The sequence below is a fragment of the Branchiostoma belcheri genome, unplaced genomic scaffold, assembly GCF_001625305.1.
Source record: "Branchiostoma belcheri isolate BF01 breed outbred unplaced genomic scaffold, Haploidv18h27 scaffold40, whole genome shotgun sequence".
Taxonomy (NCBI): Eukaryota; Metazoa; Chordata; class Leptocardii; order Amphioxiformes; family Branchiostomatidae; genus Branchiostoma; species Branchiostoma belcheri.
In genome coordinates, this window is record NW_017804021.1 from 370,799 (window position 1) to 383,977 (window position 13,179).

Genomic DNA, 13,179 nt, shown 5'->3' on the forward strand with positions numbered 1-13,179 from the left:
TATAAGCCAGGTGCCATCCTTAGATACGTGAACACAACCTTAAACAAAACATTTTGCTGAAATCCTATGCACAATACGTCACAGGTTTTGTGCAGATGCAATATGCTTTCCTGACATGCTACCAGTATGAGACTTATGTGTTGATCTGTTTCCCCAGGAATAATTTGACCATCCTGGATGCAGTGATCGCCTCGGGGCAGGGGGCACGGGAAGAGTTCCGCCTGGGCAACAGGAAACCTGGCAAGGGCACCAAGCTCAAGTTCGACCTCAAGGAGGAACATCTGGCAGACTGTAACAGTAAGTCATCAGTCTGTTGCCTGTCTATATTTATGCTGTACAATGCTACATGGGACTGGAAAACATGGAATTATGTTAAATGTGGAATTACGTTAACTTTATACTTGCTTGTTCTTGACCTGACACGGGTGGTTGATGACAGTCATTGCCATCCTTTGTTCTAGTAACGAAAGGTGATTCGAATTCTGTTCTTTTTTTTTCTTGGATATCTGTTGTATAGTACACAGTACTCGAACCTTTGTATGTGTGCCCTCATTTGCTTGCCATACTTAGCACTGGAGTTGCACTAAAGTGACTGCAATTACTACTGTAAGTCACTGATGAATGCTGTCTGAAATGTTGGACTATTTGGCGAAGTTATCCAGCTACTTGATATATTATTTGTCATGTATTATGTATAATTGTCTACCTGCATGTTTAATTTTCATCGAGGTTACTCTTACATCTTTGTCGCATAATCTTTACAGGAACTCTAAAAGCGAGGGTCCCCAACTTCACAGTCAGGAAAACTTTTATGGCCAAGAACGCCGGTCAGCTGCCCATCCAGGTGACACAGATGGAAATCAACGGCCAGCTGTGCCAGGGCTACGGATTCAGAGTTCTAAACTGCGAACCCTTCACCATCAACCCTAATGGAACTCACAGAGTGGACATTGCGTAAGTACTACTCGGGAGTGCCTCCTTGCAGGTCTGTCGGGAATTGCACCCTGCAAGACAGCATTGGCAATTTCCTGCCTGGACTCTTGGTTGGAATGATGGTCTTTCCTTTGATAAAAGACAGCATAGGGGCTCAAATCGCACCATTCTTATGTAGTAGGCCTAAATCCCAGTACAATAGGCCTAGGGGTCCCCATGCTCAAATGTGTTTGTGAGAACACTGTTCTCTCTCATACATGATGCCACCTTCATTAACTGTGGTCAGTGTGTAGTTCAGGAGATCAAGGATTTTGTTATGAATTCTAAGATATCTATTCCTGTATCTTGTGACATATGAAGTAATCAGTGTTGTATATTCTTTCATCAACAGTTTTACACCAGACTTCACACTCGCTCAGGTGCAGAGGGAACTGTGGATAACAACAGCACGTGACCAGGTCCTGAAGTACACCCTGCTAGCCAAGGTGCCCCACAACAAGCTGGGCCCCTGCGCTGCTGCCATGCCCCGACCCCCATGGGAACACATGCTGTACGTCTCCTGCGCATTCCTCATGACTGTTTTATTTATCGGCGTCCTCATGGCGGCCTACCTGGAATCTGAACGTATCACCGAGCCTTTAAACAGACGGAACCTGGGCAATGATTTACAACAACAGCATCAGAATATCCTTCCGCCGGAAAAGTTAAACCCTTTCGACTTGAGGAAAGATGTGGACAGAGGGAAACCGTTGCACCACGATGTTACAGACGGTGCTCATGATCAGACTGGCAGCGCGGTGAGACGTAAAAAGGACCCCTCCCCGCCTGGTGGGGGAGGGTCTGTCACGCCAACACTGCTTAACAACAGAGTGGTGAGCAGCCAGGCAGTAAACAACGGCAAGACCAACATTACCGTCGTCAGCGAGAAGAAATTCTTACCCGACAAAATAAAACACAACAACCTCGGTAACCAAGTGTCGTTTGTGGACAACATACACGACGACCCCAGCAGCAAACGCTCCAGGCCCTCCAAACAGCGGAACCTGGAGGACTGGGAAACTCTCGACGAAATGGAAAAATGCAAACCTGAAGGCAGCTTCGACGATGTAGAACTCCCACCAAAAGGAAGTAAGGATGGAAAAGGACGAAGATCATCCGAGCCACTCACCTCCTTGCAGGAAGACCTTAGCTTGGAGACAACGCAAGAATCGCCAAATTCTTCCTCGCCTCAAAGACGTAAGTTTGGTGTTAGATCTGTAAGGATGTAAGGTCCACCCCGGTGTACTGTGGTCAAGATACACCACATTGCAGATGTGAGATGTGATAGATTAAAAGTTTTGTAAAACAGACCCACTTGCAGTGGGTCAGAGAGAATGGAAAAGATTAGAAAAAACTTTTTTCTGGGCATGAGCTACATTGTACCCACAGTATTAGGTAAGTTAAGGTAAGCCTTGTGCAAGTAACGTAGCCTTAGGTTAATGTTGTGTTCTCATATAAATTCTAGCCATCTCCTAGTCACAGCAAAATTAATGTACTTGAGTAGTGCTTTTTATATAGTTATCCATAGGTACTATTCTTTGAGTTTTATACTAGACACATTTTGTTTCCATGATAAATAGAATGATGTACTTTTTCCTATATGCAGGAGGGGGAAAAGTAAAGCCAAAGAGAAAGTTGAAGACAGCACTGAGAAGAGAAGAGAAAGAGCGCCGAGCGCGGGAAAGGAAGGAGGCCATGAAGGAACAGATCCCTGACGACGCCTCGTCAACCACGACAGAAAATTCCAACCCAGATCTCGAGTCCATCGACAAGGACAGCAAAGATGTAAGGAGACATTCAAATGTTCTTTTAGGCAACTATTCATTCATTATTTCGGTCATTCATCCATTCATTTCTTTCATTCCTTCATGTACATGTATTCACTCACTTTCTCATTCCTGTACATTTTCAAAATAAAATGGGAGATAAGTAACCCCAAAGAATACAGATTGCAAGAACGGCATATTCATACATGTACATTCATACAACTTAGACAGTCTTTTTATTTTCTTATCTATACAGACTGATGTTGATACATACATAGTAGTGACCTGAAAGCTCTTGCACTACATGTATGTAGAGCATGTCATGTATAAACTTTCAGTCCCACAAGAAATCTTAGAATTGTAGAATTTTTGTTATTATCAAATTGTGTAATTTTGCTTAACTATTCTGATATGCTTTTTGTTTGCAGACATCTAGCGTTCTCTCAGACCTATCAGACCAGCTCGAACCATTCGGTCCCCCGGACAATGGGAAAGAGAAACCCAAAACCAAGTCAAAGAAGGAGCCCCTTGCGATGGATCCTGAGGACTTCAAGCCCTTCGAGAAGGCCCGGTCAAAGTCTCGCCGATCGGACAAGGAGAATCTTTACGGCAATGTCATGCGTCCGAGGTGGGTTCTACGGAATGACACAGTGGTGTTTTTATACAGGTCCAGTTCTTCCAAGGCCACACCAATGCTATTTGCTGCTTCTTCAATTTAGAAGAAAAATAACTTAAAAACAGATCTAGAGTTGAATGAAAAGTCTGAACCTTGGTACACAGAATTGTGAATGTAGAAAAACTGATGAATTCAAGTTTTGCTCCCAACCACCTGTTTCCATCATCGAAATTATGAAGCAAACGTATGAAACTGTAATTACCAAGTTGAACACAAAAAATTGGACTTACTCAAATTTTTGACTGAGTGTCTGAAAGAAAGATTGTTGTGACTGTGGCCCCGGTATTATTTGTTTGTTTGTTGCTGAGAAGGATCTGAGACGGAAATTGTGTACAGATTTTCATGACATTTGGGATTGATATGCATCTTTTACATTTCAGCTCCTCGGATATGTCAGGATTAATACTAAACTTTACTGAAGAGGGTATAGCAGCAGAGACTCAAAGACGGTACAATTTGAGTCGTACATGTGGTGTGCAATCTAAGGGTGTGGATGAGTCGTCCAATAGACTATTGTAGCCAAAAGACTTGGTCATTTGGTGGTTTGGTTAAGGGGCTTACGTATCCTCAATAGTTACAAATGTTGTATGGTGCTGACAGTGAGCTTGGATGGGTCAATGCCATAGAAACAAGCTTAAGGTGACATCTGGGCAAGGAGTTCTTCTAGCAGCAACCTTATTGCACAGTCTGTTACCTTTTCAGGAGTCATGTGTGTTGCCGTGGTCAGATGTTGATTTTGATGTCTTTTCAGTAACATATAATTAGAATTCAGTGTGATGTGTATGGAAGATTTAATAGAGATAATCATTTGTGTTTTCCGTGCAGTACTTTGGAACTACCGTACACGACGGCCCTGGAAGCCAGCGAGAGGCAGGCCAAAGGACTGACATCCCCCCATTCCATCGCAGCCAGCGTGGCCAAGAGAGCGCTGAAGAAGAACAGGAAAGGCAGAGGTAGTGAGAGCACCTGTCAGTTAACAACTTAGATCAACAGTTCCTCTCGGTGTGATAAGTTGTCAGTCACTCATTTCGGTCTTTACATATTAGATTCTTTCAATTGTTGGAAGCTTTTATCACAGAATAGGGCAGGGTCTACACTTTCAGTGGTGTGTCCTTTAATGTATGGCTCTTACAAAAACATTCATTCATTCAATCATTCATTCTTTTCCTCCTGTCCAGATGAGAAGAGTGACACCAGTAGTGAAGGTGGGAAGGACTCCCCTCCCCCACTGTGGGACCTCCCGAAATCAGGCTCCGCCAGTGGTAAGCCTACAGCCTCTTCTACATGTACATTGAAGTTGACAGAAGTTAGGATCTGTTGAAATTGCCTTAACAGTACAAGGAGTTTGAATTATAAACCAGTCTATCATGTTGACTTTGTGGCTCCTACATATATGGTAGCATTTGCAATTTGGGTCTATGATCGTACTTTAGGATGCCTTTGCCTGCTACCCATTTCAGTTGCCAAGTTTCTTTCATCTTAGACCTCTCCATTTTTCAGAGAGGACGAAAGAGACTCAGCAGCTACATAGGTTTGGTAACCAGGCTAAGAATGTCTAGGCCAATTTTTTCCTTATCTTTTGCCTGCCTACTTCATAGATCTATTTGGTCTAAAGCCTGTTTTTTTGTCCTGTTCCACAGAAGACAGCTTGCACCAGCTCTCCCTGCAGACCCGCCAGGCCGGACACCTCTTCCGTGATGAGATCCTCTCGTCTGGCAGTCTGTCTCCCTCCTCCCCAACCCCCCTGACTGGAAACGCCCCTCAGGTTTGTTTTTTGTTTTGCTTCCTTGAGTAAACTGCATAAAGGTGTAACATACCAGTGAAGAAAAAGGTGTAAAGTACCTTTCCTGAGAGCACAACATTAGGGCCTGCTCTTATTTGAACCACAAGCCTTTAGATGCTAACAACAAGATGCCATCATTTCAGGTGGCCAGCCGACTGACCGGCAGCAGCTACAGCAGTGTGGTCAGTGGTGCCAACAAGCGCAAGACTGTTTCCAAGACCATGTCTGCACCAATGGACCCCTTAGCTTCCGCCTTTACCCCCGCTAGCACATCCCAGAAGAACCCAGGTTTGTTTGTTTGTTTGTTTATGTAGAACCTCCAGTAGAGAAACACATACATCATTACACTTACTAATCTTCCTAGAGTCCTTTTCTAATGCGATTTAACATATTTTATTAAATTTTAATACAATATAATACAATTACAGATACTTGTATATAGGTTGATCCATTTGTATAGTTGAAGTAGACCTTACAAAAGTTGCAGTACTTTGTTGTCTGTTGTATTCTTCTTATGAAGACTGAGGTTTCCATGTTCCTTCCAGGAGTGATCGGTTCCAAGACGATGCCCCCCAAGTCCCTGTCCATGACATCTCTGAAGAGGAACCCTTGGAAGGCATCAGGCCAGGACAGCTCCAACACCAGCTCCGAGAGCAGCAGCCCTGGTGCATCCTGGGCCGGCGCCGGGTCCCAACGGCTCACCAGCGGGTTCTCCAGCGAGGGGAACGTACCATCGGCTTTCTTCAGCGATGGTAGGTGGAGCGCTTTTAGCTGATGTTACATGTATGTTGTAAAGCATACATACTAGTAGATGTCTACAGCCACCAAGCAGCCACCAAGCACTTTTTGGAGGATGATTGACTGACTGATACTGCAGTACCATACCACTGCAAAATCTTGTTGAAAAAGTGTTTAGACATTCATAATTTATTCATGACCCACCCTGTTTTTGCTGTTCTAGTTTCTGCCTTCCCTCCCACACCAACTGGTACTGAGTACAAGGGCACTCCTGCCTCGCTGAAGGACTCTGCTGTTGGGTTTGAGCGGAGCATTAAGAGACCAAGGGAGGCTGGTGAGTGTATTATTAATATTATTGTAGGCTAGGTAGGGTAGACTAGCTCTCTAGCCCACTGGCATGCTTGCACAACAGTAGTTTCTGTTTTGCTGATGTTGCTTCTTCAATTAAATACAATACAAACTTTATTTCAAAATCATGCCCGAAAGCCAATTGCAACACACAGTTATAACGACCTCATAGTCATACCTTCACCAAATATTAACCTTTATAACTGATGAATTACATTTTTGTCATTGATTGTGCAAATAAAATCCTCATTTGCATGAATTATATCAGTTGATTCTCTACCCAATGAAAGTCTTACATGTACAAAGGCGTTTCTAGTATTTCCACACAAATTATGCAAATGAGGTCCTAATTTGAATAAGTTATGTTTAATGATATTTACCTTCCTGCCCCCAGACCCCTTCTCCTCCAGCTGGGAAGGAGTTTTCAACCCTGCTGCGAACGTCAACAACCTGCTCGAGGAGGACCCCCAGCCGACCTTCGACCCCCAGGCAACCTTTCACCCCTTTGGAACTGTGGCAGGCACCAGTGCACTCTGGGATACCCCATCATTCTCTAGTGCAATGGGCGAGCAGCCGCCGTGGTCTCGTGAGACCGGGTCTCCGCAAAGGCCATCACCGGTGAGACCTCTTTTTGCTTTGTATCTGATTGTATCACGTAACCAGTTAACAGTTTCTTGGCATAACACATTCAGCTATGTACATTGATACAAACTGTAAGGCATTTTGAGACATTGCTCTCCTAAAAGATTAGATTGAGGCTTAGAATTTGGGTTGTTTTTCTTCACGCGACTTAATTGCATTCTACTATAAATAGTTGCTGTCTTTAGGATGGGATGTTGTGATCCACTGGTCATAGCTTGTACTACTACCCTCGTGGCTCACTGAACCAGTGTATATACTGTATGTAGCATATGTGTGCTTTTCTTTATCCTAAAACCAGTAGAAAAGTTACTATCAGTACTACATTAGACCACGTTAATAATCACATTTCTCTTTCCAATGCACAGCTTCTGTCCACCAGTGCCCCAACTAGTATGTGGGATATCCCAGCGTCCTCTGCTGACGCTCTGTGGAGCATGCCCAGTACGACCTCCACCGCCGGTCTCTTCCCCTCCATCTGGCCGCCATCCCCGGACACTCTGCAAGGGGGTGCCGCTGCACACCCTGACGGAAACGGCCAGGAGAAGCCAGAGGTACCCCAGGGATTATGAATTAACTTGCTTCCTCTGTAACGTTACACGAGATAGAACATCATACAACATTGTGTTATGCCCTGTATTGTATTGTATTGTATTTGTAAATGTTCCCCTGTACATTTGGCCAGCTATCACCTAAAAACGTGTTGGCTGTGATACCATGTTGGGTCATTTAAAGTCCATGTTACAATGCTAACAGCCTGTATTTTGCCTTTTTTTCCAATCTATGTTTATTTCTTATGCTTTTGCATTTTCTTTGGAGTGTGCAGACTATGTTGCCCATAAAACGTACTTGCTGTGGCCTAAGTCTTTCCTTAACTTAGCCCACTTCTCCTGTGGCTTGTCCTAACCGAGGCTCTCTCTCCCGTTTCCCAGGCCCAGTCCGCGGTGTCTCGTCTCGGCTCCCTCTTCAGCAACAGCATCTGGGGACCGTCCCTGGCCGGCGTGAACTCTGACCCCTGGGCACCTGCACCCAAGAAGGATGACAACTAGGGCAAAACCTGAACCCTGATTGGTTGAAGCAAATTTCTCTCATCCCCAGTTGGTTTAAAAAGATTTCTCTGGACTCTGATTGGTTCAAGCAAATTTGGTCCTTCCCTGATTAGTGGAAGCAAATTTTGCTGATCCCTGATTGGTGGGAGAAAATTTCTTTGACCTCCAATTGGTTGAAGCCAGTTTTTCTTTTCTGATGTTTCATTAGTGTTTTTAACTAATCATTTGACAAGATTTGATAAAGTTGTCATGTCATATTTTCTGCCTTTGTAAAACCTTGATATGCCAATGCAGATCGGCTGTTTGTATTCTGTTTTTGACATGCAAGACAATATGTAACAAAATTATTCTCTGACATGACTATCCTCTGACTGAAATAAAATGTTGTTCTCAGAAATTTGTTGACACAGAATGACATTGATACAAGGCTCCTCCACTATTGTGCATTTAACAATGCCTTATGATGTCCTCATTTTGCTTAGCAACAACCAATCAGGGTACAAGGTACCTCATTTTAAATGATACACAGTAATCTATGGTTAACTAGGAACTGAATGGCTCGTCTAAGTATTGTATACAAGTGCCACCTAGCATGTTTGTTAGGAAGTGCAGTTTCAGATAGCCTGGTGTTAAGTATGACAAGTGATTACTGATAGTTTGTCACTATAAGAATTTGCTTACAATGGTATCGTTGCCCTACGGTGTGTCCTCCCTGGGTAGTTAGTGTTAGTGGGGTGCCCAAGGGTACTTCCATGGATGACATTCTTGCATAGGTTGACCAAGGTTATTATACATGTATATAATGTCCTTGGGTTGACCAATAGTTCACAGTTTAAACTGCACAAGGTCAAATGTGAAGGCCATGTGTTAACATGTAAACATTTCTTTGCTAGACTGCGCGTTATTCATGTTCAGACTTGTTTTGTTGACGTCTCAGGGGCCTTCAACTTTGACATACTATTCGCAATTTGCATCATAATGCACACGTGATGTTTAAATGGTGCACGAACTAATAGGGGGCACCAAGTTTTACATTGTTGTAAAAAGAGGGTTATGGTAAAGGAAGAAATACAATTGTAGGATGAAATTTAAATATATATACACTGTCTCATTTTGACAAACAAAAAACAAAAAAAAATGTCAACCCGAAAGAAAAGAAAGCAACCAAGCCCTACATCCTTGACTGCCCCTTGTGTCCAGGTGTTAATCAAGTTTTCATAAACTTGAATTTTTTTGGCCATGCTGAAACCATTCTACTTATGGCTTTACATCTCTGTGTATACTTGAAACAATATCGGATGTCATCCATAGCAGTATCTTGAAGTACCCTAGGGGTCTCTTGGATATCTAAGTCATACATGTACATGACCTGGTATATTAGTATACAGTCAAAACTGCACAAAAAGACCACTCCACAGACTGATAAAATCTGGTCTGTATGGACAGGTGGTCACTATAGACCAGATTCTCAATGCTTGTTTCAATGGGAAAAATTATCTATGTTACCACCAAAAAGTGGTCATATTGGCCAGGTGGTACTAATATAGATCTAGAGGTGGTCACTTGTACAGGTTTGACTGTATGTTGGTCTACGTACTATGGGGGTGGCGCCCTTTTTTGTTGCCATGGCAACTGGGGTTACAGGGCATCCTTCAGGTGTCTGCATATGTTGGGAATGGCGGTTTGTTGATTCACAAGTTAAAGAGCAACGCATTAAGCTAGTAACGTTTGGGGAGCATGTCACTAGTACCAACGTGACAAAAAGTGGGGGTGTAGTTCTAAAGGTGAAGCCTGCCTTCAGAAATGAACGCCAAGAAAAATCTGAAAACACGGATGTTTGTTGTCCATGGGATGCCATGATTAAACAATGGAGGGAGTTGGGAAGCATTTCCCACCCATACAAGAGGTTTTTGCAGCTTTGGCATTATAATCCTAATGTACAACTGGTCCCACCAGTTTTCATGGCGTCATTCAATTCTTTGAGTGCACCAAACATGCTTTTATGCTGCATTTAACTGATTTAAGATGGTAATAACAACATTCATGGTTCCACAGTACACATGTACCAAGAACTTGTCTGTAAAAGTCGTGGATGCAAACAGAGCCCTTTGTTTCATCGGACGACAAAACCTTGTCATTTTCGTAGTCATTTCTCTGTTGTGTTGTACAAAAACTCTTCTAGGAAAACCACACTTGAATGAGTTTGGTTGTCAGAGGACGGCCTACATTATGTTTATTGCATACTTTTGGTATCGGAACCTTGAAATGCAATACGTTACCATCTTCTGTTCTGCTCTATACTGGAAAAGTTTCCAAGAGGAAGGGATTGCTGTTATAAGTACATAAACACGTAGTGGTTGGTGTTGGAACTCGATGGTTGAGAGAAATTATGAGTCTTGCAAGAACACCAGAGACTCATTTTATCCCTAAGAATATCAAAAGACTCTTTCTTGTTGGTTTGGTGAAAGTGCTTGGTTATGAAATATTAAGAGGATATGTTTTAAGATGATCACATGTAATGCAAAGGATCTTATTTTCTTATGTTGAACATTAAAATTGTTCAGATCATTTTATGGCAAGACACAGCCACAATAAAAAAGCAAGAGAAAAGGAAAGCGCTCTGTGTTGTGATTTCACTTGTTATGACTCTTGAATGAAAGGTTTATTTCAATATGGTCACATTCAATACCATAGCAGCCATAATAAGGATCTGTCCCTATGCCAAATAAACTGGTAAACTAAATAAACTGGCATTTTTCGGCCTCCTTGTTTTCAGACTATACTCTGTATGGTCTCCTTTCTATTCCTACTTATTGCTTTTGCCCAAATTTCTTTCATTCTCAACTTACACGTAAAAATGTGATTTTGCGATCGGCTGATCGCTTGCAGAAATGGTCACAGTCTTGACAGATGTGAATTTTCCGTGTCGATCTCATTACCATATGAATGTAAACCAAGCAGATGCATGGTGGAAGGCAAAATCGTAACAGCTTGGGATTGCCATAGTTATACGCCTGGCAGAGGCTCTGTTTCCATTCATAAGATATTGAGACCGACACTGAAAAATTCACAAATTGATTTCCTTCGTATATTGCAGTCGGTGTATTAATATTCAATTTGTAGTCATGAAGGTTCAAACTGAAGCCATCCCTGTCCTTGGTGCTGAAATGTCCACCTCCCCTGTTCGTAAGAATATTACTTGGTTGCCGAGCATTTTCACCTCCCCTAGCCTCATAAATCGGCTTTGTAGAGGCAGTTCTTACGACTCAGTAGCTTATCTGGGGGAAAATAACTGCCTAAAATAGTCCCGTTCGTCCGAAAATCCATCGTAACTTCAGTTGTTTACATGAAAAGTAAAGCGGCTTTATAGCTTTGAGTCTGTTGTCCATATTTGGTCAAAGAGTCAGACGTCATAATTGTTTCTCTTTACTATCCAATCAGGCTCGACGACTCAAAAGCATAGACATGATGAGAACCAATCAGCATCAAAGATACATCGGTAAATGACCATCTGCGCCATGTATCAAAAGCGACTTCTAGCAGTCGGTGAAATTAATGCATGTAAAAATCTCCTCAAGTACCTGCAATAATTCCGCGAACTGCTAGAGGCCCTCATTGACACGTGTGATGAATTGGCATTATGGCGCATGTGGATGCATCACAGCATGCAATTAACTAAAACGTGAGGGAGTAAACTTTGTAAAGAAGGGTGCACGTTCGCCAGGGATGGAAAGATTCTTCTGGACACCTCAGGTATGAATTATTACACTTCTAGAAAGGGTGGAAAAAATGGGACGAAAAGTTTATGCGTTTATGCGTTTTATTGATGTTTGTTTAATTTTTCGTTACTAAACATATTTTCCTTGATTTTGTTCTTACTATCAGTTCTCACCGTCCAGAAAACAACTAGACGTGAAGAATGGATCATATATAGAATATTGCAACAACTAGTTCTGTAATTACTTGCGCTATTTTTACTTTAAACGCCAATGTTTACACCCATTCCTGCCTATATTTAACCCAGCATATCGCCTGGAGGATTGCGTAACTACATCGCATGACGTAATGGGGCACCTGGACTTAATGCTGCATATATTTGAGCCTCGTTATAAGACGAAATCCGCTGTTTTGATTGGTTGTCCTTTAATTGAATCATTGCTCAGCTAAAACCTATCAAATAACCATTTTATTGAATAACGTTTGAAAATCTAAGACTTGCTTCGCCAGAAGCGCCCTTTTAGTCACAAATTGCGGACGTTTCGGTTACATTCGGCTATATTTTATAACTTTGTGATCTTACCGTTGATACTATGATATGGGAAGAATTGGATTTTCAGTTTAACAAGCGTCGATAAAGAGAAATAAACACTCAAAGATCGAAGTACACAAATGAAATATTTCATATCTACGCATGTCGCGTGAAATTTAGTCTTGTTGTACCGCGAATTATTTTTGACGTATTGGAATCCCTAGAGGCAATTGTCGCAATAACTGTAATGTTTGTAATTTGCTACTAGCTAGAAAATGTCCTTATCGCAATTAGAAGATAAATGGGTAAAAAAAATCATTTAATATTTATAGGAAAATTATCAACGTGTGTTTTCCTCGAGGCCTCCTTAAGCAAAATGGATGAGGATAGAAAAATTGAGAATTTCGCATTCGTAAGATTTTTCTGACCCGCATATGTGGTGATTTCCTATTGGCCTGTCATTAATCTTATATGTTAACTTGATTATCGAATGCAAATTTGGCTCGTGATTTACAGGTGGCATGCACATGTGCGTGAAACACGCCTTTCCAAGATGGGGAGTGTGCACGGAAGGGAAGAACGAGCTGGGTAAAATTCCGCCCAGGAAGACGAGCCACGTCCGCTTTGGTGGTAAGTTGTACTTTAAATCGTCGTAGATACTCTCTTGACTATTGTCGGTAAATCTCCTCTGAGGTGAATGAAGCAAAAAGACAGAATTTTGAAAATAAGTTGCGGCAACTGTCCCCCACGAGTTAACGCTGCACCAAGTTAAGCAACCGATGGGGGCGCTTTTGTGTGGTCCAGTAAGGAAGATAAAAAGACACTTTCATTTATTCAATTTTTTGCACCGTACCCACACCAGTTCTTTGAACATGGTTCAATCAATTACTAGTCAATGAGGGTGAAATTAATGATCCTGAAATAGAAAAACTACACTAATCTTAAGAGGTGCACTTTGT

The 13,179-nt window shown here is 42.2% G+C and overlaps 1 protein-coding gene across 1 annotated transcript in view; it reads left to right on the forward strand.

Moving 5' to 3' along the window:
* The window catches only part of LOC109477529 (transmembrane protein 131-like), a 94,311-nt gene extending 85,302 nt beyond the window's left edge, over nt 1–9,009 (forward strand). The window contains exons 27-40 of the mRNA XM_019778820.1: nt 158–297; nt 765–954; nt 1,325–2,169; nt 2,579–2,757; nt 3,167–3,366; nt 4,240–4,367; nt 4,593–4,676; nt 5,055–5,179; nt 5,341–5,485; nt 5,743–5,949; nt 6,159–6,269; nt 6,678–6,901; nt 7,291–7,476; nt 7,855–9,009. Coding sequence (XP_019634379.1) covers nt 158–297; nt 765–954; nt 1,325–2,169; nt 2,579–2,757; nt 3,167–3,366; nt 4,240–4,367; nt 4,593–4,676; nt 5,055–5,179; nt 5,341–5,485; nt 5,743–5,949; nt 6,159–6,269; nt 6,678–6,901; nt 7,291–7,476; nt 7,855–7,971 — 2,881 coding nt within the window. The 3' untranslated portion in view covers nt 7,972–9,009. The remainder of the gene's footprint in view (nt 1–157; nt 298–764; nt 955–1,324; nt 2,170–2,578; nt 2,758–3,166; nt 3,367–4,239; nt 4,368–4,592; nt 4,677–5,054; nt 5,180–5,340; nt 5,486–5,742; nt 5,950–6,158; nt 6,270–6,677; nt 6,902–7,290; nt 7,477–7,854) is intronic.
* Nucleotides 9,010–13,179: the final 4,170 nt, after the last annotated feature.